Source organism: Myotis myotis, unplaced genomic scaffold (genome assembly GCF_014108235.1).
Source record: "Myotis myotis isolate mMyoMyo1 unplaced genomic scaffold, mMyoMyo1.p scaffold_m19_p_5, whole genome shotgun sequence".
NCBI lineage: Eukaryota > Metazoa > Chordata > Mammalia > Chiroptera > Vespertilionidae > Myotis > Myotis myotis.
In genome coordinates this window covers 35,714,155-35,741,465 of record NW_023416357.1, presented here as the reverse complement: position 1 = coordinate 35,741,465, position 27,311 = coordinate 35,714,155, and the positions used below count along the sequence as shown (strand labels likewise).

Below are 27,311 nucleotides of genomic sequence, written 5' to 3'. Positions count from 1 at the left end.
CTGAATATTTGATTTAAATGCTGTGGCAGAAGGTTACTCGTATTCATTTATTTTCTTTTACTCTTATAGACTTGCAGTGAGTCTTTTGAATTCATTATGCAAACGCATGCAAATCATATGCAAATACAGTGGCCTCAGAAAGTGACAAAACCTTAACTGAGCTATCAAACCTTTCTCTAAGAAGGAAAGTAATACACCTCTTCAATGTCTCTGGGGCAGGAGACAATTTCCTGAGAGTGATATTTACATGACATTGGAAGTGGTTACTCAGAGGAGTCTTTTCCTCACATTCTTCTTATTTATGTAGGACTTTAAGGTTAAGAAAGCATTGTCATGTAAACTCTCTTTTGAGTCTCATAATTACCCTGTGATGTCAGCTGAACAGGAGTTGGAATTCCTGTTCTATTTTTCAGGTGGGAAATAGAACAGTATTCTATTGATAAGCGATGGCTCTGGGTCTCCTTCTGGTCCAGACTCCTCCCATTACACCCCGATGCATGCCTTCCCTAAAGCAAGGCTGTTTGTCATCAGTCTGGGTTTGCTTAGACCACGTTCTGCCAAAAGCACCGTTTGCTTTCTTAAACTCTGGAGAGTAAAAGCACATTCTCTGCAGTGAGACTGGATCTAAGCCCTAATCCACCATGTTCTAGTTGGGCTGGGAGATGTCATTTCATTTCTCTAAGCATCTGTTTCTGCATCTATATAATAGGATACATAAAAACACCTCTTTGATAGAATATGTGATAAAGAGACACACAAGGGGACAAAACAATACCCCAGCCCAGTGACTAACACATAGTAAGTGCTCAATAAATGGCAGTTAACATAAATTATTGTACTAGTGGTAGTAACACAGTACTGGTAGTATTAGTAGTAGCATCTCAAGTCACTGTGACTCTGATGCTAAAATTGGGCTCTCAGAAATATAATGGGAGAACAGTAATGCTAAATATCTCCTACTAGAGGCCTGGTGCATGAAAATTCATGCACTGGAGGGGGGTCCCTCAGACTGGCCTGCCCCCTCTCACAGTCCGGGAGCCCTCAGGGGCAAGAGGCAACCCGGCGATCAGGGGATGGCGACGCCCCCATCACACCTCTGCTGCTGCCACTGCCAACAGCACAAGCCTCTGCCAGCCCTGGTTACCTGAGCCTCGGGTGGCCCTGGGTGGCTGAGTAGCCGCCATCTGAGGCTTGCCTGTGCCTTGGGCTGACCCTAGGTGGCTGGGCAGCCAACATCCAAGGCTTGCCTGTGCCTCGGGATGGCCCTGGGCAGCTGGGGGACTGAGGGTGGGTCCTGCTGCACCATGTGCATGCTGCCTCCCCACCCCCCAGCTGGGCTGAAAGAACTGGGGGACTCCAGCGGGACTGAGGGGACTGGGCACTGCCATCTTGAGGATATGGGTGCCACCATCTTTGTGATGATGTGACGGTCAATTTGCATATTCCCTGTTTATTAGATAGGCTAGGCCAGAAGGTTGGAGAAAAACAAGGTTTGAGGTAGCTAAATCCAGCCCAGTGAGAAATGCTTGAAGTTTCACTTTCTTTAATCACTACCACATATTGCACCATAATAGGGGGTTTTACAATCCTGCTTCAAAGCAATTTCTAAGGTGAAACAGAGCCAAGGCTGACATCCTCAGCTCTGCTCTCTCTTAGCCAGCCTGCTGGGCACACAGCAGTGTCCTCTGCTGCGTCAGGTTGGCAGGGAACACAAGGGGACTCCACTGCTGCTGCGACAGCAGGCCTGAGTCACCAGGTCAGGGATGGGTTTGTCCTCCTCTGATCACACCAGAGGTGGGTATTGGCGAGGTGGCCATGCAGTGTTACACTCGCTTTCTAGGATGACCTGTCTCTCTTGCTCCAGGTCCCAGCTCCAGCAGCACCACCCCTGGGCTCAGTCCTTCCATCAGGCCTGCAGAGTGCCTTACTCATCCAGCATGCCATAGCACCTCTCCTGGCCACTCGCCTAGGGCAACCAACCCAGTGGCCTCTTTCGTGAGGACAGCTGCCTGTGTCCACAGCCTCTCTGGGGGAAAGGGACCCAAAGACACTGGAGTTAGCCAAACCCTTGAAGGCAGCCTAAAGTCCATAGAAACCACCCCACTGAGAGCCAGCGTGACCAGCTCGAGAGGGCTGCACGAGTGATTCACGTCTGCCAGGAAGCGCACTGGGCCACAGTGGGGCTGGGTCCTCAGCTATTTTTGGCGAGGGTGGGTGGTATGTAAAGGGACTTCCCTTTTTGCAGCACAGAGCCACCAAACGCTGAGCAGTCAGAGCATTTCTTGTTCGCAGATCACCCTTCTGAGCACCTCTCTGGCTGCTGCTTACTGAGGCCATCACAGCCTGGCTGATTTCTCAGCTGCGGTGGCACTGGTCCTGTGATGGCACCCCCTGTCAGCTGCCTCCTGGTGGCCGTGCTGTTTTCTGCCAGCTATAAAGCCACCACATCCTCGGATCAGACGTGCATGGAGGTGAGTCCAAACTTTCTGTCTTTATCCAGATTAAATGGCCTGGAAATTCTGAGATTCAGCCTGCAGTCCCATCTGAGCCTTGGCATCCCAATATCCACTGTTTTGTAAGGGCAATGAGGGGTGTAGAATTTTTTTTATTTGTTATTATTATTATTTTTATTGTGAAGAAGGAGCCAAGAGCTCAGCCAGGGGATGATCTCACAGATCCTTAGCAGGAAGAGGTTAGAGTCTTCCTCCTCTGCAAACAATGCCCCCAAAATAACCCTAATTGGGACATAAAATATTGACAGGGACCCAGTGCAAAGAGAAGACTTACGAACCTGTTCCCAGCACAGAGGAGCTATTTGTCCAACATCCCAGCACACGGCCATTACTCCAAACAGTCCTTCAGTTTCCTGGCTCTCGGGTGGGGATTAGTAGGGTTAATCCGTGCCAGGTTTCGGAGCATATGAGGATCACTCTGGGTGAGTCTGGCATTCTCCCCGAGTTGGACCGCCCTCCATCTGCTTTCCTAACCCACCAGAGTGGCATCGGAGAACAGAGCCAAATCGCACCTTCTGTTTTGGACCATCACAGTATTTATCAACCTGTGGGAAATTCTTGGAAGAGGTGGTGAGAGAGAGCAAGAAAGGCCTCAGTCTCCTGCCATCTTCTAAAATGTTTCAGGCTGCCTCACTGCCTCTGACCCCAGCAAGTGCACAGCACCACATGGCCTGTCGGACAAGGGCTGGGGCTAGAAGCAGAAGTGGAGGTAGGAGAAGCAGAAAGGTGGTTGGGAGCCATGGGCAGGAGAATGATAAGGGAGAACAGGGTACATACCTGCCAGGCAAGAGGAAGAATCCAGTCAAGACTGGGACAGAAAGGAACAACCCTGTTAGTCTGGTATTAGGATGGAATCAGGATGCGCTAAGATTGAGAGGAGGCACAATGCCCAGGGGAAATGAAGGCTGGGAAGGTGGATGACTGTTCTGGCTGCTGTAGCATGTAAGTACCATAGACTGGGAGGCTTAAACAAAAGAATCTAATTTTCTCACAGTTCTGAAAGCTAATAATCCAACATCAAGGTGTTGGCAGGATTGATTTCTTCCAAGATCTCTCTCCTTGGCTTGTTGATGGCTGACTTCTACCTGTGTCTTCACCTAGTCTTCCCTCTGTACATGCCTGTCTCCACATTTATTCTTCTAAAAACAGCAGTCACATTGGATTAGGGCCCACACTAGTGATCTCATCTTAATTTAATTACCTATTTCAAGATTCTATATCCAAATAAAGTCACATTCTGAGCGACCTTGTTGGGATTCAACATACAAATTTGCTTGGGGGAGGGAGGTGCACAATTCATCCCATAGCAGAAGGGAGTAAGATTTATCAGCCCCAAAAGCCTTGCCAGCTGCCTCCTCCTCATTCCGGTTGGAAGGTCATGTTCACACAGACATGTAGGAGGATGGGAGTGGGGACACCACCTCCTCAGTGATCAGGGAGGTAGGCCATCCACCTCTGACAACATCCTCACATAAGATAGTATCACCATTACATTCCAGCTCATGGGGGAGCAGATTTGTTTAACCACCACTCTTAAGACCCATTCAGCTCATAAATCCCCACGTTCCTGCAAAGCTTCACCAGCCCTTCTGAAGCCCATAGGGAGTCCCGGAAGATCTGGGAAGCCCTTGGAAACACTAGACCAGTCTAGCTTCCTAGTGAGGACATCAGGCCGAGAGCTGCCAGTTCCTTTCTGCGAATGACCCCTTCCTGGCAGAGGGAAGGGAAAGAGGCAAGGCGAGCACCCTGGTCCCTTTGCTGCCTGCTCCAGGGCCTTCTGAGATAGTCAGGTGGAAAGAGTGATGCTGAGGGTCCCAGGATCTCCAGGCCTGGCCCTGTGCTGCAGCGAGCTTTCCTTTTTGGCCAAGTTTCTATTGAAACCTTCCAATACAACGACCTCTGTACAGCCCTCCCTCTGAAATAACTTGGGTTTTAAATGCCCTGGGACCTACCTATACAATTAACATTGGATCTACATTTTCCTGGACCTCCTTATCATGTATGAGTTCTTGGCTGCAGGGTTCAAAGGCTGTGTATTGAGCCCTCACTCTGTGTGAGTACTGCGGAGGTTGTTGGGAGATACAAAGATGGGTGAGAGTTGTTGAGCAGCAAAAGGAGAGCTTGCTGCAGCGTTAGGTCAGGCCTGGAGAAGGTGAGGCACTTCTAGGCTGCAGGCATATGGGATAAAGTGGGAATGGTGGGAGAGGAAACTTTGACTTAGGGTTTGGCCCTTCTTCGAGCGCAAATGATCCCGATTAGCCTCTCCCCCCGCCTTGCTTTCCTTTCCTCTTTAGTTCTTCCCCTCCAGCGTGAGCATAACTAACCATGCCGTGTATATATGTTCATGTGACCACCATTAGCTCATCAAGCTCTATTTTAAAAACAAGGTTTTGTTTTGAGTTTAGTAAACTTTCTATTAAAGTAAAACATATATGTGGAAAAGTTCACTAGTCCTAAGTATACAGTTCAGTGAGTTTTCACTCAGTACATACATCGGTGTGACCAGCACACAGATGAAGAAACAAAACTTTCTCAGCACCTCGGAGCCCCTTCCAACCTCCTCCTAGTCACTCGCACCCAAGGATGTCCAGTTCTTTAACTTCCATCACCACAGATTGACTTTTAATGGAGTTTTAATTGTTGTCAATTACTTTGGCTATTACGAATGCTGCTGCTTTGGAATTCTTATCTGTCTTTAGTAAGCAACTATGCAAATCTTTATTAGGTGTATTCCAGGGAGTGGATGCATTTCTTCATAGGGTATACACATGTTTAACTTTAGCAGATACTGCCAGTTTCCAAATTGTTGAGACACATTTATATTCATCAGCAATGTCTATGAGTTCTGTTTTTTCCATAGTCTCACTAATATTTGCAAATGTTTGTTTTAAAAACCCATTCTGTTGGATAGATAGTGGTATTTCACTGGAATTTAATTTTTATTTTCCTGACAAAGAATTAAATTGATTCCATTTTCATGCTTTTGTTGGTCATTTGCATATCCTTATATGTGTGAAGTACCTTTTCAAGTCTTTTGCCCATATTCTTTTGAGTGTCTCTTTTTTTATTGAGTTGCAAGAGTTTTTTATGTACTGTGGCTAGAAGTCCTTAATCAGATTGCAAATATCTTCTCCCACTCTGTGGCTTGCCTTTCCACTTTCCTAGTGATCTCTCTCTTTTTATGTTTATCAGCTTATTATAAAATATACTAGTGGCCTGGTGCACAAAATTTGTGCACATTAAAAGGGAATTAATTAGAGGAAATATTTTAATATTGCTATTTGCCCTTTCTCTATAATAGAAGTGTCAGAGATGAAAGAAAATTAGTAAAATGTATATGAAAATCTCCCTCCTGTCAGAGTCTGGGGCACGCCAAGGGACCCAGAGTCAAGTCCCCGCCCACCCGCATGTGCCTCAAAATTGTGCGAGACCCAGACCCAGCCAGCCCCACCCTCCTCAGCCTCAGGTCCCCTGGCCCGGCACCGGGCGGGGGGCACAGCATCAGGTCCCCCGGCCCAGCACTGGGCAGGGGGTGCAGCCTCAGGTCCCCCAGTCCCGGTGCCAGGGCAGGGGGCATGGCCTCAGGTCCCCCGGCCCCGGCGCAAGGGCACCAGGGCGTGATCACCATTTGCATATTAGCTCTTTATTGCATAGGATTATAAATGATACAGATAAAGAGGCATATAGAGCTGGGTCCAGAAGGGTCTGGACAGCAGGATCTTCTGTCCCCATGGAACTGAGGTACACCACCCTCCTGCCGTATGAATGTATGGGAGGACTGTGCCCTCTTGGGAATGTTTTGTCTTGTTTGCAGAGAATAATTGTTACTCTGGGATTTGGAAGCTCATCAAACTCTCCTTTTTCAAGAGTTCTTTTTTTAAAAAAACTGAATATATTGTGGTGACATTGGTTAATAAAACTATACAGGTTTCAGGTTCCTAGTGATGAACAGAAATCCTTAATTTTAATGTAGCTGGATTTATTATTGGTGCTGTTCTTTCAGTGCCTTTCTGTCCTGTTTAAAAAATTTTTGCCTACTCAAGGCCATGAAGATATTATCCTATGATTTTTTTCTAGGAGTTTTATTGTTTTGTATTTACTTCTATTTCTAGGTTTCACATTTAGATCTAAGATCCATCTGAAATTATTTTTTACATATGAAGTGAGGGAGGAGTCAAAGTGAATGTTTTAATAAATTTTTTTGTTTGAAAACATTTCAAATTTAGACAAGTTCTAGAAATAATACAGTAAACACCTATCAACACTCCATGTAGAATCTTCCATTGCTAAATACTATATGTTCTTTCTGTGTGTGTGTGTGTGTGTGTGTGTGTGTGTGTGTGTGTGTGTCAGTGTGTGTGTAACATGAGTAACAAAATTAGAACCATGACCAAGTCTTTGGAGGCTGACAAATATGTGAGGTGTAGCTGGAATTCAGTGTTCTGTGACTTGGATTCTGGTGACATTTTAGGTGTGCTCTTGACTAAAGGCTTGGGAGTGTGGGCATACCTCCTCATTTCAAATGGGCTCATCTCAGCTGTTCTGTGCATTCAGAACCATGGTAGGAGACAGTCCTTCAATCCTAGGTATGAGAAGGAGGGGTGTGTGCTTAGTAGAGCTTCTTTTTAGGAGAACTCCAAGTTCAGAGAGACAAAGGCTTCCTAATAGCTCTAGATCAGCGATTCTCAACCTGTGGGTCGTGACCCCTTTGGCGGTCAAACAACCCTTTCACAGGGGTCGCCTAAGATCATCCTGCATATCAGATATTTACGTTATGATTCATAAAAGTCGCAACATTACAGTTATGAAGTAGCAACAAAAATAATTTTATGGTTGGGTCACAACATGAGGAACTGTATTTAAAGGGCCAGAAGGTTGAGAACCACTGCTCTAGACAATGGCATGCTGCTGTGATGATCCAGTGAAATACTAACTCCTCTTGGGAGTGCTAGACATACATTATTCAATTAATCCTCAGAGTTGGCCTGCAAAGAGGGTTATTGTCCTCCATTTACAGTTGGAGGGAAAGGAGGCTCAGAGAACACAGCTTGGACTTGAACCCAGGCAGTCTGACTGCAGACAGAGAGAAAATGAACTGCACACAATGGGAATGCCCTTTGCTCAGAGGACTCAGATTGACAACAGTGTTTTAGGATGGTGCCCTTTTGGGAATGTTTTCTTTTATTTGCAGAGAGTGATTGTTACTCTAGGATTTGGCTCAGCCAAATCACTATCTCTGGGAAAAGGGGTGGTTAACGGGGGTGGGCCAGGGTTCAGCCTCCCAGACTTGTGCATGGGGGGAGCTGGGGGGAGGCCTAGCTGCTGTGTGTGCCAAGTACACAGATGAGCCGTCCGTAAAGGTGGGAATTGGCACTAGAGTGAAACGCAAAGGATCTAAATTAGAAAATGATTTCAACACTTGTGAGAAGAGAAAATACAATGGGATCGGCAGGGAGTTAGAGATACAGCAGAAAGAAGCAAAATAAGATCCTGATTGAAAAAATGCAAATGAATGCCTGCAGGGAAAAGGGATTGCAAGCATGGATACAACACTTGGGAGCCCTGCTCGGTGTACAAGGCACGGCTCTGACATGAAGCTAGAGACAAAGTGGTTGGTGCAGGTCCCAGTGCACAGTGGTCCTGAGTAAATGCCCATGTTGTGGAATGGGGGTGACAGGGGCAGCTGTCCTCAATACCATGCAGCCTTGCATGGGCCTGCTAACTGCATTCACATCCAGAAGGGCGCTATCTGAGGTGGAACCAACCAAAGCAGAAGGGTGAGAAAGCGACTTTGGAAGCTGACCTCATATGGAGATCTGGAGAATTAGGCTGGGTTTAGAGGAAGTGGTCATGTCCGGAGTGGTGGTGGGTATCTGTCTGGAAAAGCAACTGAACACGTGGCCCTGGTAGCCAGCCTGGCCCTGAGCAAAATGACAGTGGCCACACTGAATTTCTTCTCCGCACTCTGTCCTTTACTTCTCTGTTGCATTATCATTCTGCTGTCCTGAAATCCTCTGCTCTGCTTTCAGAGTGCGCTCTCAAAAAGTTTTAATATGAGCCCTGGCTGGTGTTATTCAATGGTTAGAGCATCAGCCTGCACATGGAAGGGTTGTGGATTCACTCCCCACCCCCAGTCTGGGCCTGTGCAGGAGGCAACCAGTCAATGTCTCTCTCTCACATTGATGTTTCATGATTCTCTTTCTCTTTCTCTCTCTCTCTCTCTCCCCCCCCCCCCCATTCCCTCTCTCCCTCTTGCTTTCCCTCTCCGTCCCTCCCTTCCATTCTCTCTGAAAAGCAATCGGAAAAATATCCTCAGATGAGGATTAAAAAAAAGTTTTGATATGAATCCTGACAGCCAGAAATACATAACTTCCCTGATGTAGTGTTTCTGCCCAAAATGTATAACCTGAATCAAATTATGAGGACAGGTAAAAACAAAAACAAAAACAAAAAAAACCCTAAATGTGGGACATCCTATAAACTATGAGCCTGTGTTCGTTTTTCTTTAAAAAATCAATGCCATGAGAGCTAATGAAAGGCTGAAGAGTAGTCTCAGATTAGAGGAGACTAAAGAGACAAGAAAAATAAATGCAATGTGTGATCCTGAATTGGAAAAGCAAAAATTACTATCATAGGCAATATTAGGATTATTGGAAAAATTTGAAGATAATTTGAATATTATAAACTGTGTTGATAATAATATACATGAACGTTAAATATTATGAATTTTTGGTAATGGTACTGTGGTTGTATAAGAATATCCTTTTCCTTAAAAGATTTAGGGGAAAAGGGTCATGGCATCTGCAAATTACGCTCAAAAACAAAAATAATGAGCCCTGGCCAAGTGGCTCAGTAGGCTGGAGCATCATCCCATGCACCAAAAGGTTTCGGGCTCAACTCCCAGTCAGGACTCATACCTAGGTTGAAGGTCCCATCCCCGGTCAGGGCATGCACAGGAGGCAACTGATCGATGTTCCTCTCTCATATTGATGTTTCTCACTCTTTCTCTCTCTTCCTTCCTCTCTCTCTCAAATCAATAAAAACATATCCTCTGGTGAGGATTAAAAAAAAGAAAGAAGAATGAGTGTGCGTGTGTGTGCATGCGTATACTGCCTTAGAGCAGGAGGAGTTTGGGCATCACCACCTGTAATATCTGCAATGGTAATTCTGACTGTGCAGGAGAGTGAACATGAAAGCCAAAGAGAGGTCCGTGCATTCTTGAAATGTGTTTGCCTTTTAAATTCTCGTATAAGCTACAGTTCTTGCCATTTGCCTCTTTGTCCCAGGAATCAAAGGCAGTGTCTCCCTAACTAGAGAGGAATGTTATGGCCCGCGCTCCTGGTGGCTTCCCAATACTCCTCCACAGTGTGAGATTCACTGGTCCCTGGACGCTCACTGGGTTCAAACTGAGCTCCTTCCTCCACGCGCCTCTCCTTTTGCTAGCAGCTCCCTCAGGCCACCGGCTCATAGAGCTCCAACTCAATCCTCAACTTCTCCAATCGCTTTAATGCAATAAAGTGCTTAGTAAAGCTCCAAAGAGGAGCAGTTTAGGTGTCGCAGGCACGTTTATAATCAGGAGGAGGGAATTGCCAGAGCGGAGCCTTTGGCTGTGGGGCCAGAATAGAGCAGCACGAATTGAGGAAAGGCCCCTTTCTCCACGTGTATGTGGCATCAGCTAGGCCAATGGAGACCAGGAAAGAAAAATGCCCCCCCAAAGCTAATCGAATCTTAACAGCTATTGGGGCAAAAGCTGCATATCCATCTCCTCTCTGAGTCATCCATGTTCATGGGCACCAAAGAGGAGTCTAGCAACATGTGCTTTTCCCCATATGTATAACTAGTCAGCTAAATATAAGTTATCAACGCAAAGTATGCATTTCAAGGACATTAGGGGGATTCGTGGCAGTGCCTGGAGGGCTTTGGGCCTATAAAACGAAAAATGAATTACAAAGAAATACGAATACAGCATGTTCATCTGTGACCTTCATAATATTGTCACAATATGGAAGACACGGTGGTTTCTAGTAGGTGACCACGCTCACTGCAACTACAAAATGTGCATCACAAGCAGAGACTGGAGCGAGAAAGCAAAAAGCAATTAAAGTGGCGGCATCTCTAAAACATCACGCTTCAGAGCAAAGAGAATGTGGGGACTCTTCTGCTTCCAGCTACGCAGGGCTGTGTGCAACTCACAGTAAGGAAAGCTGCTGGTCTCCAGTTTGATGGGCAGGTCTTCCCCAGACCAGGGCGGTCTCCGAGGGGCCTCTAGTGAGACCACGGGATGGTCGGGGGAAAGGCAGGGTCTGAAAGGTTGGGTGAAACCACATGGTGCCGTAGAAGATCTGAAAAATGGCCCCCAAGTGCATTTTCCTTGGAGATTATTTCATAATAGACACCATCAGGTCTTTATACCTGCCCACTATGCTTTATCCTAAGGCATCATTCAAATAAACCATGACCCTGTAATTCTATAGATGTCTAACCAACCCCTTCCCATTTTTACCCAGTTGGTCCAAGATTTATAACTTGAGTTGGGGAACCTAACAGGCAGTTAATGGCAGATTTCTGAATACTTGACTCACTTGGGACGCAGGATCAGGCAGTGCTCTGGACTTATGTGCAGGGCTGTACCCCAAAAACCAGTAGTCTGTGGCTCCTGAGATCCAAAATAAATTCACACTCCAAGGCTGCACAGCCCCATGACCTAAAGTCTGTGCCACATTGCTAGCTCGTTTACACGTTATATTTAGAAAATTTCTTTTTTTTTTCACTTTTTTTAAATCCTCATCTGAGGATATTTTTCCATTGATTTTTAGAGAGTGTGGAAGAGAGAGGGAAAGACAGAGAGAAACACTGATGTGAGAGAAACACATGGATTGGTTGCCTCCTGCATGAGCCCTGACCAGGGTCCTGGACGGGGAGGAGCCTGCAACCAAGGTATGTGCCCTTGACCAGAATTGAACCAGGGATCCTCCGGCCGATGCTCTATCCACTGAGCCAAAGTGGCTAGGGCTAGAAAATTTCTAACCACATATACATAACTAGTTACTTACAAGGGATCTCTATGTATGTATCACTCAACATTCAACAACCATCAACATTTTACCTGCTGATCTCATCTACCTATTCCTCTCCTCCCCTTTTGACAGAGTATTTGAAAGCAAATCTCAAACATTATATCATTTTATCCCTAAATATTCAAAATGCATCTCAAAAATTAAGAACGTTTCTCTTATCATTAACATTTATAATTCTTTAGTAGTTCTAATATCCTGTCTACATTCAAAGTTCCTCGATACTCTATAAAAGTCTTTTCCTAAGTGCATTATTTGGACCAGGATCTAAACAAGGGCTACTCTATTATTTGTTGGTTATGTCTCTTAAATAGCTTTTACTTATGTCTCTTTTTTTACAAGAACAGTTTTCTGTCTCCTCCCACGCCCTCCCCTCTCCATTTCTGCCCACAGCATTCACATCCCATAAAGCAAAGTCAGTTGTTCTACAGAATGTCCTGCATTTGGCTAATTGCTACCTTGTGGTGCTATTGAACTTAAATCCCCCACATCACTTATGGAAGTTAAGCCTAAAGTCATGGTTGGGTTCAAGCTTTAACTGGGGGAGAGGGGGGCAAGAATACCTCATAGGTGGTACTGTGTCCTTACATCACATCAGAAAGTGTGGATGTCTGGTTGTCTAATTTTGCTGATGCTAATCTAGAGTGATTTAAAACATTTTCAGGCATCCAAAATGAAACCTATGAAACAAAGTATATTCAAAGAAGTCTTGCTTCCATTCTTGCTCCTCTACCTGGTTCATCTCTCCCCTTCAAGACAGCCAGTTTTGAGTTTTTCCCCCATGTTTTCTTTCTGCAAATATAATAAAATACATACATACCTATCTTACAGAAAAGATAGTATACAATACATTACATACTACATCCCATTTACCGTCTATACTACATATGTACATTTGACACCTTGCTTTTTTCACCACACAATATACCTGGATATCACGCCCTATCAGTGTGTGGAAATCTCAGTCATTTCATTTTCAGCTGCTGAAGGTTCCCTTTTGTGACTGTACCATGTTTTGTTCAATTAATCCCATAGTGATGGATAAGCTGGGTATTGTCAATCTTCTAATATAAAAAATGCTTAAATGAATCATCTTATGCATGTCATATATACTTGGTAAAGACTCCTAGAAGTGGGATTGATGCTCAAAAAAATACCACATTCATAAATTTGCAATCAAATTATGAAGTCTGATATTAATTTACATTGTTTATCTCATCAGAAAGAAGCCAACAAAATATACAATTGTGAAAATTTAGGTCTCAGAGAGATTCCTGGCACTCTACCAAACACAACAGAATTTTTGGAATTCAGTTTTAACTTCTTGCCTGCAATTCAGAGCACAACTTTCTGCAGACTCACAAATCTGATCTTTTTGGATTTAACCAGGTATGTATCTGAGTTCCCTACATGCACTGATGTTTTACTTAGGGAAAAGCACAACTTGCATTCCAAGTGCATCCAGGACCTTTGAGGGCACAGGGACCGTCAGCTTATCCTGTGTGTGTACCTCTCCCATGAAATAGTTTTATGCAGGTGCAATGTAATTAAACAAACAAACAAACAAACAAACAATGGAGTAGAAAGGAAATTGTCGAACTAGACTGGCTCAGTCATGCTGCTTAAGTTCTAAGGAATAATGATGATAAAACTGAAAACAAAGCTTACAAATATAGCAGATCAGTTTTAATATTTTTTCTTTCATCAGACTGTTGATTTTTACTATTTTCTTTAAATATGTGAAACTTGTTTGATATAAATATATTTATCATATGTTCTGATACTATATAATTCATTTTCTATATTCTTTATATATCATATATATTATCAAATACATGATAATTCTTATATCAGCTTTTTTAACCTAATTCCATAGATTTTTAAATTATTATTATTTTTTGCTGACTTTGGCTAATGTGTTTCCCTTATGTCTTTATTGAATTTTTATTTTGAGCTCATTTATCTTTTGGAAATATGTGTAAATCTTTGTTTAAAATGCTTTCCTGGAATTAAATAATACCAATGAATTGTTAATATTTCTATATGTGACAATGGCATTTTGGCTATTGAAAATAAGCCTCAATGTTTTTTGCAGATGCCTACTCAAATATGTATGGGATAGCTAAAATTTGCTTTAAAACAATTCAGGAGATAGAGTTGGGACTAGATGAAGCAGAGAGCATATGTGGCAAAATCTTGAGAATTACTGCATCTGTGTGATAGATGTATGAAGGTTTATTGTATTTTTCTCTTTGCTTTTATGTAAAGTTGAAAGTTTTCCTTATTAAAATGTAAGTACACCGATCTGGAAAAGTTTTCTATTTCCTTCTGCCAGTTACCTGAAGTTACTGCCATCCTGGAACAACTTCAAACTTTCAAACCCAATTTTCCACTTGGGTTTCTTTGGGGAGGTCTACAGAGGTGGCATAAACCATGCCACAATCCTCCTGAGTAGAAGCTTATGGTTAGGGGATCTCAGAGGAGAGTCTTTCCTTGTTATTGTTGTCCTTATTCCATTCAGAGCCAAGGCCAAGACAAACACATATCCCGAGGTCTCCCTCTGTGAGCTTCTTTTTTAATGTCACCCACTGAAGGATCCCTTTTGAGGGTCATGGTAATGAGCAGGTTTTGAGAGGACCTCCTAGCCTATCCCCAAGCTTTGTCTTCTGCCACTGACACATGTGGCTCGTTAAAAGCCAGGCTCTAGGCTACTAGGGACTTACAGATATTGGCAGATGTGGCAAAGCTAGCTCTAGGGCTCACTTGCTGCTATGGATTCAGGCTTCCTTTCCACAATTCATTTCTAAGGAATTCCCCTTGACCTTGAGGGTAGGTGTGTTGTATATGTGTGTGTACTGTCCAATATCATTAGGTTCAGTACCAGTAGGGGTGTCTTTTCAGCTCTAGTGTTGCATATTTCTATGGAGAAGAAATGCACTCACAACCATTCTACAAAGTAATCATTATTTCTATACTTTATAGATGAAAAAATAGAGGTTGAAAAAAGTTGTAACTTGACCAGGATGACACAGATTCCTATGTAAATATCATCACTATGCATCCTATATAACACACACGCGCGCACACACACATATATATCATATATATTATGCTTTATATGTAACATTTTCTATTACTTAAAATAGTAAATAATAGTTTGATATTTTTTTTTCAACAAGCAAACCACTAATTGTTCTCTAGGTTCCAAACACAAACTTCTTACAGTTTAACCTAAAGGGGCAAGATATTTAGGGGAGGGCGGGGAATCTAAATTAGTGTGTTTAGAATTGAGGCTAGTCATTAATTCAAGAGGCCACCTGTAGCTACTGAAGAATGTTTTTCATGTTTTACTTTGAATGACAATGTACACTGTTTTTACTATACACAAACCATGACTTTTTAAATGTAGCTCACGGTGACAGAATGTCTTCTGCTTTTTTCTAATTAGTTATTGTTAAATACTATTACCTTTACAAGGTGCCAGATCAATTGGATACATGAAGACACTTTTCAAAGCCATCACCAATTGGACACCCTTGTGCTGACTGGAAATCCCCTGATATTCATGGCCGAAACATCCCTCCTTGGGCCCAGGGCACTGAAGCACCTTTTCTTAATCCAAACGGGGATATCCAATCTCGAGTTTATCCCAGTGCACAATCTGGAAAACTTGGAAAGTTTGTATCTTGGAAGCAACCATATTTCCTCCATGAAGTTCCCAGGAAACTTCCCAACACAGAATCTGAAGGTTCTGGATTTTCAGAATAATGCTCTCCACTTCCTCTCTCGTGAAGACCTGAACACTCTGGGGGCCACCAACCTCAGCCTCAACCTTGATAGCAATGACATTAAAGGCATGGAGCCTGGGGCTTTCCATGCAAAAGTCTTCCAAAGTCTGCGATTCGGAGGGATGCTTGACGTGTCTGTCATATTGAAAGGTCTACAGAACTCTACTACTCGGTCTCTCTGGCTGGGGACATACGAGGACACTGAGAGCCAGGACCTGACTCCAGCCATGCTCGAGGGACTCTGTGAAATGTCTGTGGAGAGCATCAGCCTGCGCAAGTACCATTTCTCTGACTTGTCAGCTACCACATTTCAGTGCTTCACGCCCCTCCGGGAATTGGACCTGACGGCAACTCACTTGAGAGAGTTACCCTCTGGGATTCAGGGTATGAACTCGCTCAGGAAATTAGTTCTCAATGTAAATCATTTTGAGCAATTGTGTCAAATCAATGCTGCCAGTTTCCCGGCCCTCACAGACCTCTCTATCAAAGGCAACCTGGGGGTACTTGACCTCGGTGCTGGGTGTTTGGAAAAACTAGCAAATCTCCAGAGACTTGATTTAAGCCACAATGGCATAAAGGCTTCTGACTGCTGCAATCTGCCGCTCAAAAGCCTGCACCACTTGCAGTACCTAAACCTGAGCTACGCTGTGTCCATTGGTCTCCGGCGTCAGGCATTCCAAGAGAGTCCTAAGCTGGAAGTCCTGGATTTGGCATTTACTCACCTGACTGTTATGGCGTCACAAAGTCCTTTCCAAAACCTCCCTCTCCTGCAGGTCCTGAATCTCTCCCACTGCCTCCTCGACGCCAGCAATCAGCACCTGCTGGAAGGCCTGGAGGGTCTCCGGCACCTGAATTTACAGGGAAATAGATTTCAAGATGGGAGACTCTCCAAGACCAACCTTCTTCAGACAGTAGCCGGCTTGGAGGTGCTGATTTTATCCTCCTGTGAGCTCCTCTCTATAGAACAGCAGGCCTTCCACAGCCTTGGGAATGTGACTCGCATAGACTTAAGCCACAACAGCCTGACAGAAAACAGCATCGATGCTCTTGGCTACCTGAAGGGGCTCTACCTCAACCTGGCCACCAACAGCATTCAAATCATCCCACCCCGTCTCCTCCCCATCTTGTCCCAGCAGAGCACCATTAATTTAAGTCACAACCCTCTGGACTGCACTTGCTCAAATGTTCGTTTCATAACCTGGTACAGAGAAAACCTGCACAAACTCGAGGACGTGGAGGAGACAGTGTGTGCGAACCCCCCATCTTTAAGGGGAGTCAAGCTGTCTGAGGTCGAGCTGTCCTGTGGGATTACGGCCGTGGGCATTTTTTTTCTCGTGGTATTTTTATTCTTGTTCACCATCCTGCTCATTTTTGCAGTTAAATTCCTTCTTAGGTGGAAATACCAGCACATTTAGTGCTGAAGATGTCTAGAGATGGCAAATAAATGTGTTTGGCCGAATTGCCCCAAATAGAGAGACTGTTGTCTGTTAGGGGCCAGATTTGACAGATTGGTCCCTGGCGCCGGGCAGGGATTTTCTGTGTTTTTCTGAGTCCCGGGACTAATGTCACTCCCCCTGGAAAGTAAATGAGGGACAGATGCAGCTGTGAGAAACACCCAGCCATCTCCTCACATGGAAGTGGGTGGAAGTAGAGGGAGGACCTGTGGCAGGGCAAGGCCCAGGCAGTCACCCACTAGGGGGGCACCTCCCTCCCACTCCTGAACACCCTTCGGAGCACCTCCCACCTTGACCCTAAAGGGAGACCACCAACGCCCACAACCTGGCAGCTCTGAGGACCCCAGCTCCCAACTCTCTCTTGCACCGTTGGGGCACTGTGCTTGGGTCTGAGTTCCCAGTAATGTAGCTGTTTGGGGAACTTGTTGTGGATAAAGTCTTAATGTTCATTTTAAATGAAAAAGAGGAAACAATGAATTTAGAAGAAGAGGCTGAGAACTGAACCTTACCATCAAATGGACTCCATTAATCTCCCTAATCCTTAGGTGTCTGCAGTCTCTACAAATGCCACTAGGATGCAAATAGCTACAGAAAAAAAAATGACATCCTCCCCCGGCTCCTCCCTTCCCCAGGGTTTAGGGTTTTTGCTACATTGGCCAGCTCACCTGCAAGCAAGCCCCTGCAGCCAACCAGGTGCCTCACTGTTTGGTTACAGAGCCCAACTCCCAGGTGGGCTGTGGTGCAAGTACACTTCTCATGTGGAGGCCAGTCCTTCAAAGAGTCTTTCCCACAGGAATCGTGAGATAAATGGTGGTTTGCCTTCCAGGCCAGCTCTCAAATGCCGATTCACCTGGGACAGCAATTGAGATAACACATTTACAATGAAGACCAGTGGGAGAAAGCAGCTCCGTATGCCAGCTGTCTGTCAAGAGCACAATAAGCTGGCTCAGTGAGTAGTTTCTGTTGAGGCTGGGGTGTCAGTAAAGATAGTACCAGCGACACAGAGGGGACAGGACCACTGAATATGATAGAGAAAGAGGACATGGAAGCTCCAGTGTGATGACCTGGGCCTCCCCAAGGCCCAAAGAGTCACCCTCCTTCAGGGCTCGCTCTCTGAAGTCTGCATGGATGGACAGGGTAGCCCTTGTACTCCGGTGCTGCATTTACAGGACCTTGATTAAGTTCTATAACCAGTTGTAGGCTTGCAATGGTAACTTATAGTTATGAAATTCTGATTGGATATCAAAGGAAAATTTGAGTGATATCTAATCTGAATTGTTTGGCCCTTAGGCTGAGGGCATAGTAGTGAGACACAATAACAGAGTAGAAACTTGGGAACTAACTCCTTTTCACTTGTATATGCCCAGAAACAGCAGGAAAGACAAGGGAATAGTGAAGTGAAGTCACAAATCTTCACTGAAAAACCTCAGTAGTCTTAGGGGGTATTTTGTACTAGAGAGGAGGCCAAGTTTTCCCACTGGTTCCTGGTTAGGGACACAAGGCAGGAGCTAGGGTAAGGTGAGTGAGGCCTTTGCCTTGGGTGCAAAATTTAAGGGAGGACCAAGTTATTTACCATGAATAGCCAGGATCTGGAAACAGCCCAACTGCCCATTAGTAGATGAGCTGATAAAATGCTGTAGAACATTTATACCCTGGAATACCACGTGGCTGTAAAAAAAGAAGGATCTCTTACCTTTTGCAACAGCCTGGATGGACCTAGGGATTATTATGCTAAGTGGAATAAGCCAGTCAGAGAAAGACAAGTACCATATGATCTCGCTCATTTGTGCAATCTAATGAATAAAATAAACTGATGAACAAAATAAAAACAGAGTCATGGATACGTGGAACAGACTGATGCTGTCAGAGGGGACAGGGAGAGGAGGACTAGATGAAGGAAGGTGAAGGGATTAGCCAAACAACATATATGTATAACCCACAGGCACAGACAACAGTGTAGTGACAGCCAGAGGGAAGGGGGCTAGGGGCTGGGTGGAACAGGCAAAGGGGCAAAAATAGAGACATCTAATAAAGGGAAAAAAAAATAAGGGAGAACCAAAAAACTCAGTGATCAAGACAAAAAAAATTAGTACAATATTTTAAACACTTTAATGCAAAAATAATTGATGGTAAAACATTAAAATTTTAAACAAGCCCTGGCCGGGTAACTCAGTTGGTTAGAGCTTTGTCCCGATGTGCCAAGTTGCAGGTTCAGTCCCCAGTCAGGGCACACAAAAGAATCAACCAGCCCTAACCAGTTTGGCTTAGTGGATAGAGCATCTGTCTGCAGACTGAAGGGTCCCAGGTTCAAATCCGGTCAAGGGCATGTACCTTGGTTGCAGGCACATCCCCAGTAGGGGTTGTGCAGGAGGCAGCTGATTGATGTTTCTCTCTCATCGATGTTTCTAACTCTCTATCCCTCTCCCTTCTTCTCTGCAAAAATAAATAAAATATAAAAAAAGAAGAAAAAGAATCAACCAATGAATGCATAAATAAGTGGAATAATGAATCAATGTCTCTCTCCCTCCCTCTCTCTAAAAAAATCAAGAAATAAAAATTAAAAAAAACTAAATAAAGACAGGATCCATAACAGTGCCATGATGAACCATGAAAAGAAAAGGAAAAAATTAGTAATACCAGTCTTGCCTTTGTTTCAAATGTTGATGTTTTGTTCACTGTGGATACTTTGCATTAGTTTTTATTTCTTTAATGTTGCATTAAAACATTATTTATCCTCATTACTGAGTTTTTGGTGCCCCCCTTAAATTTTGTGCCCAAGGTGGGTGCCTCACTCACCTCCCCACTCCTGCCTGAGGATTGGTGAGAAGTGGGATTCCCTTCGAACTCCAGGCTGCAGTTTCCTGAGGGCCTAGCTGGCACACTCTCTCAGGATGCATCTCCTTCCCCTTACATCCTGGAAGCAGAGAGAAGTGTTCAAGATCTCCCATCGTGTTCCTCCATCTTTAGTTAACTTCCATTAACTCCTGAGTTCAAAGGCATCTCTCCATCAAAGCCAAGACAGGTGCAGAGACAAATGGGTACCAAACCCTCTGAGCCCCAGGTGCCTGGGGAGATGCCAGGAGGGTGGGCAAGCACAGCATACTCTGCCAATGTATTGAATCATCACACAATTAACTGCTTTAATGATCTTGAATATCAGCATTTGGGAGAACAGGTGTCTAAGAGGGGAGGTTTCCTCAGCTTCCCCAGGAAGCATTTGAGAGGCAATTATTTAAGGACGGGTGTCAAAGGAGAATGTGCCTGAAGATATGAGGACATTGAGACACACGCCTGAGCCGTCTTTATTTCTTCAGGGGCCTAGGATGGTGGGGCATCCTTCTGAGAGGGCCAATCAGAGCCACATCCGGGTTGGTATGAGTCTGAAGTCTGGCAGCCCCTGAAGCAGGTTGTCCTTGAGTTTCAGGCTCAGAGGGACCTAATGTGGAAGTGGGCATGGCTGCCTCTGCCAGGCTCTAGGTGTGCAGAGCAGGGGCTCCTCCAGGCAGCTGCCCAGCTGCTGCCACAGGGAAGGTCTCTTCTTCTGGGCCCTGGGGCAGCACTGGTTTAGAAAGCTCAGGCCTCTCACTCTCCAAAGTGGGAGAGAGCCTCCTGATAGGCACAACACCCGGCTGCCACTCTCCTGCAGGACACATTCACCTTGGCATATCTAGGCAGGAATGTGGTACAACTCATAGCTGTTTCGTTGTGTTATGTTCATTTGTTTGTAAGATGAGGAGCTCTGGAAACTGGGAAATATTTCTGGTGGTGACCATGAAGATGCAAACGGTACGCTCACTGGCAGCTCCCTCCCTCTCTTTTCTTTGTTTTTCTTTCCTTGATGTCACTTCCCCTCCTTCCTTCCTTTTTTCCTTCTCTCCCGCTGTGCTTCCTTACTTTGTTATTTCCTTTCTTTCCATCAGAGAGTACAGAAGTCCACACACTAGGAATCCAGGCTAAGGTTGCACCAACCCACTGCATCCCCTGTGTATTCCAGCAAATGTAAGCTCTTTCCTGCCTCAAGGCTATAAGCAGCAGCCAGGAAATACTCTTGGCTAACCTGCCACCCCATAGCCCACCGTCACACATGATATGTAATGAGTAACTTGGGAAAACCAAAGCATCCTTAGACTATCTTTAATGTGAATTGCATCACCTTAAAGCTTAGAGCAGCGGTTCTCAACCTGTGGGTCGCGACCCCTCTGGGGGGTCGAACGACCCTTTCACAGGGGTCGCCTAAGACCATCAGAAAACACATATATAATTACATATTGTTTTGTGATTAATCACTATGCTTTAATGGTTCAATTTGTAACAATGAAATTGGGGGTCACCACAACATGAGGCGCTGTATTAAAGGGTCACAGCATTAGGAAGGTTGAGAACCACTGGACTAGAGGGTCCCAAGCCCTAGCAAACACACCTGCCCATCTTGCTTGCATTCACCAGGCCCTCGCCCCTCCATGTGGTGTAACTTGCTGCTCCATCACTGCACACTGATCTGAGGCTCCGTGACACTCTGTTTTAAGCAACAGTAAATTCACCTGACAAAGTCAGGAAGGGAGCTTTTTGATGGCTGCAGTCAGTTTTATTGCTTTATCCTGGTTACTGGATAGAATCTGTAGACACGGCGTGTTTATTGGTTTTATGTATCGCGTGTTGTTGCTGCTCTGACAAGGCAGTCCTATAAAAATGTGTTATTATTGCATGTTGTAGCTCAGTGAGCTGACCCTGCATTTCAAAGTGTGCTGAAGCAAATAGCATTGAAGTCCATAAAAACTGACTGGCCTCCATCACAGAGGACCCTGCGTGGGCTGCGACTCCCACAATCTGGGCACAAATTTCCCCCCTGCCAAGCTGGCAGCCATCGCTGCTACCTGGACACAGCGCCGACCCAACACAGGCATGACCTGTGAAACTTCAACACAGGAAATGGTCACATCATTCCTTCTGGTTCAATTCTCCCATAAGTGCTGTTTCCAATTTTCAAGTTTACAAAAGTATGTCAGAAATGGCTTTTTAATGTTTTATATATATTAGTATACGATGCAGGAGGGGTAGCTGATGCTGTTTTCTATCTGCTCTGAATGCTGAAGGGAATATTAACTTGAATTACATCAAGAGAAGATGTGATTAGTTCTAAGCGAGACATGGCTGGGGGTGCTGGATGTCAACTGGAAACAAGTGCCTGATGAGTTCAGAGTTAGACTGTCTAACTCAGCGATGGCGAACCTTTTGAGCTCAGTGTGTCAGCATTTTGAAAAACCCTAACTTAACTCTGGTGCCGTGTCACATATAGAAATTTTTTGATATTTGCAACCATAGTAAAACAAAGATGTATATTTTTGATATTTATTTTATATATTTAAATGCCATTTAACAAAGAAAAATCAACCCCAAAAAATGAGTTCGCGTGTCACCTCTGACACGCGTGTCATAGGTTCGCCATCACTGGGAAGGCTGCAGGGGAATGGACCAAACAGTGGGGCTCCCAGATAATGATTTATCACCAGAATCACCTGGCCGGTCCTTTACAAAACAGATTCCCATGCCCCACCCTAGATTTTGGGATTCCGTTAGACTGGGGTTGGCCTGGGACTCTCAGCCTAATGATTTCATGTAATATCTTTCCCTAATCTGAATTTGATCCAAAAAAAAAGCAGAAGCATGTGTTAGGCTTACCTGAGTCAAAAGAGCTGAAGAAGATCCACATTCTCTAAGAGGAAATGTCCTAACAAAAGGGAAAAGAGGACTGAGGAGCCTTGGAACCCAAAGGTGAGACCTGCTGGGCCGGTAGTTTGCTCACCTCCTGGGCCTCACTGCCAGGCCACAGGCTCTGCTCCTGAACTGGCCTGCTCTGCCACACACACTTCCCCCTTCGGCCCAGCTCATCACAATTGTAAATAATATATTAAATACTGTGGGTCTTGAAAAAGGGAAGAACTCATGTACAGATTATTTTCAAAAGCCATCATTTCCCATTTGAGATTACATAGTGAACTTCATTGAATATCTCTTGTGATTCCCCCGTTCTCTAGGTAATATTCCTTAAGTACTTGACTGTTCAAGACATCCTACAAAGGTGAGCAGAGGGCAGGGGCTGCTGGAGCATCCATCCGTCTTTTCCTTTTCCCTTCACGTTGGTTCATGGGCTTTCTAAGCAGCTTGGGTCTCCCTTTTCCTCTTTCTCTTGTCCTTGGGAACAACCTGATATCCAACAATAGATCAATGGTTAGATAATAGGGGATACTCTGAACAAATGGGGAGACATTCCATGTTCTTAGGTGGGATAACATTATAAACATGTTGATTCTACTAGAAAATAGGGAAATATAAGTTAAAATGAGATAAAGTTTTGTATCTATTATCCTGGCAAAAAGAGAAAGCTGGGGAATAGTGCGGGGGTGGTGGGGGGTATAGGAACTGCATGCACTGCTTCTGGGTACAGACTGGAGCAGCCACTAAGACCACGTAGCAATAATTAGTCAAATTAAATTCATGATCCACAAATTCTGTTGAGGGCATATACCCAAGAAAGTTCCACATTTCCAGTATGCTATTCAGTGCAGCACTATTTATGGAGAGGGGAATTCCAACTTGAGTGTTCATCACTAGGAAAATGGACAGGTAGAATGTGGAAGACACCCTCCATGGGGTATAAGAGTAGTTAGTAGCAATGGGTTCAGTATGGCTATAGCAGCGTAACGGAATCTTAAACACACAGTGTTGGGGGAAGTCATTGAGGGGATGTGACCGCCAGTTGACCCACAAGCTGTACCCTGACAACTGGAGGAGCCTCACCCCCTCCCCTGTCCTTAGAATGTATACTCTGCCCAGTGGTCCCACAGTGGGAGCCATGTTCAAGGACACAGCCTGAGAAAGGAAGGTGTTGTTGAGGTCATCTAGGCACTATGTATGACTGAACCCAATTAAGGCCTCTATATAAACTTTTAACATTCTGGCAGGCGGGTGAGAAGATCTACTCTTGTGTGGCCACCCAAGACCAGACTTGTTTGTACGTTCTCTTGCTTATTAAAACTGCTACCTACCAGGCTGGAGTGGTCTGCCTCGTCCTTCGGTCTCTCCTTGGCCTCCGAGTACGGGGCCAGTTTGCAAACCAACATGCAGGGCTTGATGGAAAAACAAACCCAAAATGGCATGTTAACATGAATAGTTCTATAAATTAAAGTACATGCACACAAAATAACACCTATTTTGTGAGAACACAGAAAGATCACCCATGTAGCATGGTTGCCTATGGAGTGGGAGGAGGAGATGGGAGGGAGTGTAGGAATCAATTAAATGAACCTTGGTATAAGCCAAGGTCGATGTGCCAGGAACTGTGGAGTAGGATGACCTCAATCATTTGCCCCTGAGGGTCTCTACTGCATGTGTGCACATGAAAAACACCAATATGGCACACCCATAAAATGAAATGCCATACAGCCATTGCATGTAATATTGCAGGCCTGTATTTATAGAAATTGAAATACAGTTGTGATTTAATACTAAGCAAAAGAGCAGGTTACCAAACACGCCATCTATTATTTCATTTTTTTGGAAAAATAAAAAATTCTCTGTAAGTGGGGGAATGACAGGGCTGATGGGATTTCAGTGATTCAAACATTTTTCTTCTTGCTTTTCTGTATTGCTAATTTGCCTTCAATAGCTATGCACCATGCAATAAAGAGGAAATAAGAGGTTCTCTCTTAAAGGCAATTTTTTTTATATACTTTTATTGATTTCAGAGAGGAAGAGGGAGAGATAGAAACATCAATGATGAGAGAGAATCACTGACTGGCTGCCTCCTGAATGCCCCCCACTGGGGATTGAACCTGCAACCCGGGCATGTGCCCTTGACCAGAATCGAACCTGGGACCCTTTAGTCCGCAGGCCGACGCTCTATCCACTGGGCAAAACCAGCCAGGGCTTAAGAATATTTTTGCTTTTACAGAAGTATAATAATAAAGAGGTCACTGGCTATGAGAATTTACTGGTACTAAAAGGTGACTTCTTCCTAAGGCTTTGTTTTCCAATGTACACAGTCAGACCCCAGTTTTAGGGGTTGCTCTTTCCTTTTCCTCGAGGACAGAGGGAGCCCCACTTATTCTAAGGCTGCCCACTTGAACGGTCCAGAGAGCTGGGACTCGCATTACGGATGGCGCTGCGCTGATGGACGTGGACGGGTGTCCGCATGAACTGCCCTTGGTCCCAACAGGAGTAAATCTGTTTCCAGGCCAGGAAAGCCACTTCTGCACAGCAGTTTACACAGTGTGTGTGTTCCGAAGGGATGGCTTCCAGGCAAAGATTTAGACAGGTCAGGGCTGGCGGCCCTGGTGAAGCCAGCCTGACAGGAAGAGTTGGAAGCCGCAGCTGCCGGCTTCAGGCCATGCAGACTCTTCGTCCTTTGCCTCCCGGCTGCTGACAGCCATCTCCAGGCAGCGCTTAATGAAATCTGTTCAAGGCTTTCAGCTTTACAATTAATCAACTTTTTGTAAAGCTGTGTGGGGCAACAAAGAGTAACCAAATGCAACAGATCTTTCTCTTCCCACATCTGAGCAGCCTTGACTGGCATGTAAGGGAGTGTTCAGGGAACTGCAGTCTTGGGAGCAAACCCCCTTTTGGAAGTGCTTGCCTGCATCCACATATTGGAATTGACAGCCCGCCGCCAGCCCGTGACGTTAGGAAACAACGCTCTTGTCTTTCGGAACATGTGGTGCCGGGATCCGTGAGATGTCTTCCTCTGAGGGCTGGTGCTGATGACTCCAGGCTAGAGTTGAAGGGCCATAGAACTTGAACCTGGGCCACACTGACTGACATTCAAACAGCAATGAAACTGAGATTCAACAAAGCTGTGGTCATAATATAGACGGTGTGTTCAGTATTAACTGGGGTTAGAGGCACAAAATGACTGCGTGGAGGAATGAATTAAAAGGGGGGGAGGAAATGAAAGACATCTGTAATAGTGTCAACAATTAAAAAAACATATGGCAGGAGGGAAGTTAAATTTGAGAACTGTCTTACCACTAAGTTCATTAATAGCAGGTCTATACTGAAGGAAGCATATTTCTGCAGTTAATACAGCGACACTTTTTTATGTTACATTTGTGAACTGAAAATCCTAGATGGGAAATTGCCTACTGATTAATTTAGAATTAATAAAGGAGCCTATTACCTAGAACGAATAGCTTCCTTGGCTCATGATTTCCCACCAATCATCACATTAGTAATTTTGCACCAAAAATTCAGTTGCTGAATTTTTTTCAGCATGTAAAAAAGATGAAGTGGCGTACCTCATTCCCAGAGGTCCCTGGATCTGAATTAAATTACATGACATCTGGTAATGCTTATAAAGGTCAAGAGCTTTCGGACCAGAAAAAATCTAGATTCTAACCCAACCTCTTTACAGGCTGTACGTTAAGAAATTACATAGCCTGTCTGGGTCTGTTTCCTCACCTGTAAAATGGGGTGCCACCATCATCTGGTCTGAGGATTGTGTTTGGGCTCAAATGAGATGGTTGATGAAAAGCATCTATCTTGCCCAGGACTAAGCACATATATATTATTTTGCCCAGGACTAAGCACATATATATTAGACAATATATATATTTATATATTTATATATTATATGATATATATATTATATATAAATATATATATTTAAATATATATATAAATATATAATATATTTAAATATATATAAATATATATAATATATTATATATAATATATATAAATGTCTGATATTTCATATTTCCTATGTAATAAGGATGGAATATGCAAATTGACCATCACTTCACAACAAAGATGGCAGCGCCCACAGCCAATAAGGAGGGAATATGCAAATTAATGCAACAAAGATGGCGGCGGCCAGCCCGGAACGAAGGCGGGAGGTGGCGGCCAGAGTGAAGGCCCAGGTCCTGGGTGCTGGAGGGAAACCGGTGCCAGCAGCCAGGGGAAGGAAGGCCTATTCTTGCACGAATCTTTGTGCAATGGGCCTCTTGTAATATATATAATTCTACCATCTATCTATCTATTATAGGTAGACAATAAGTGTTGGGTTGCTTCTTTCCTTCCTTATGGCTTCAATGGTTTTTAATTATGAGGAGACAGGAGGGAAGAAAAGGAAAGATGAGAGGACAAATGGTGATTGATGGAGCAAGGCTCTGGGAGACTAGTGGGAGGTGGTGTCACTGAGAAAGGACAACTTTTCCTGAGACCGTAGGGAGATGGTGAATGTGGCAGCTGAAAAGTTTTGCAGGCAAGGAAGAAGGTTGTTAGAAAACAGGAAGGAGTTAAAGGAGACTTAATCTTGCAGAATGAATGGAACATGTTTGTGTAAGTTAAAAAAAAAATTGGCAAACCTTTCCGCTCAACAGAGCAATCTGCAAAAACCCATGATTTCCATAATATAGTTATATTCACTAACATTTTAGAGATAGTATGTATGTGTGTCTATGCAAAAAAACCACACCTTATTAGCCA

General features: G+C 44.4%; 1 protein-coding gene across 1 annotated transcript; it reads left to right on the top strand.

Annotated features, from left to right (window-relative positions):
* Nucleotides 1-2,262: 2,262 nt before the first annotated feature.
* Nucleotides 2,263-18,583, top strand: CD180 (CD180 molecule). The gene is made up of 3 exons (XM_036310689.1): nt 2,263-2,471; nt 12,810-12,976; nt 15,065-18,583. The coding sequence occupies exons 1-3, from the start codon at nt 2,382-2,384 to the stop codon at nt 16,788-16,790; spliced, it is 1,983 nt and encodes a 660-aa protein (XP_036166582.1). The 5' UTR covers nt 2,263-2,381; the 3' UTR covers nt 16,791-18,583.
* The last annotated feature ends 8,728 nt before the right edge of the window (nt 18,584-27,311 follow it).

Coding starts and splice junctions, on each gene's coding strand:
- CD180 (XM_036310689.1), top strand. CDS start 2,382: ATGGCACCCCCTGTCAGCTGCCTCCTGGTGGCCGTGCTGTTTTCTGCC. Junction 2,472..12,809: donor CGGATCAGACGTGCATGGAG/GTGAGTCCAAAC, acceptor TTATCTCATCAG/AAAGAAGCCAACAAAATATA. Junction 12,977..15,064: donor ATCTTTTTGGATTTAACCAG/GTATGTATCTGA, acceptor TACCTTTACAAG/GTGCCAGATCAATTGGATAC.